Source organism: Meleagris gallopavo, chromosome 1 (assembly GCF_000146605.3).
Source record: "Meleagris gallopavo isolate NT-WF06-2002-E0010 breed Aviagen turkey brand Nicholas breeding stock chromosome 1, Turkey_5.1, whole genome shotgun sequence".
Taxonomy (NCBI): Eukaryota; Metazoa; Chordata; class Aves; order Galliformes; family Phasianidae; genus Meleagris; species Meleagris gallopavo.
This window is the reverse complement of record NC_015011.2, coordinates 190,357,665-190,357,948: the sequence shown is the minus strand read 5'-3', so window position 1 is coordinate 190,357,948 and position 284 is coordinate 190,357,665. Positions and strand designations below refer to the sequence as shown.

Here is a 284-nt window from a genome sequence, read left to right as displayed (position 1 = left end):
GCTGCCCGTCCGCCTGCTACTGCGTGGCCACCCCGGAATTGGTGCAGTGCCGCTACGAGAGCTTGGACGAACCCCCCCGGGAGCTGCCCACCTCAGTGCACAACCTGAGCATCTCCGGCAGCAACCTGAGCGTGCTGCACCGCGCCGCCTTCGCCCCCCGCCCGCTGCCCGACCTCCGCCTGCTCCGCTTGCGCCACGACAACATCCAAACCATCGAGGACATGGCCCTGCAGGGGCTGCCGGCCCTGCGGACCCTCCACCCCAACCACAACCCCTTGCCTTCG

At 69.7% G+C, this 284-nt stretch overlaps 1 protein-coding gene across 1 annotated transcript in view; it reads left to right on the top strand.

Annotated features, from left to right (window-relative positions):
* Positions 1 to 2: 2 nt before the first annotated feature.
* Positions 3 to 284, top strand: part of TPBGL (trophoblast glycoprotein like) — a gene marked incomplete at its 5' end in the record, with an annotated part of 2,667 nt that continues 2,385 nt past the window's right edge. The window contains one exon of the mRNA XM_019612110.2: positions 3 to 277. Within this exon, the coding sequence (XP_019467655.1) occupies positions 3 to 277 (275 nt within the window). The remainder of the gene's footprint in view (positions 278 to 284) is intronic.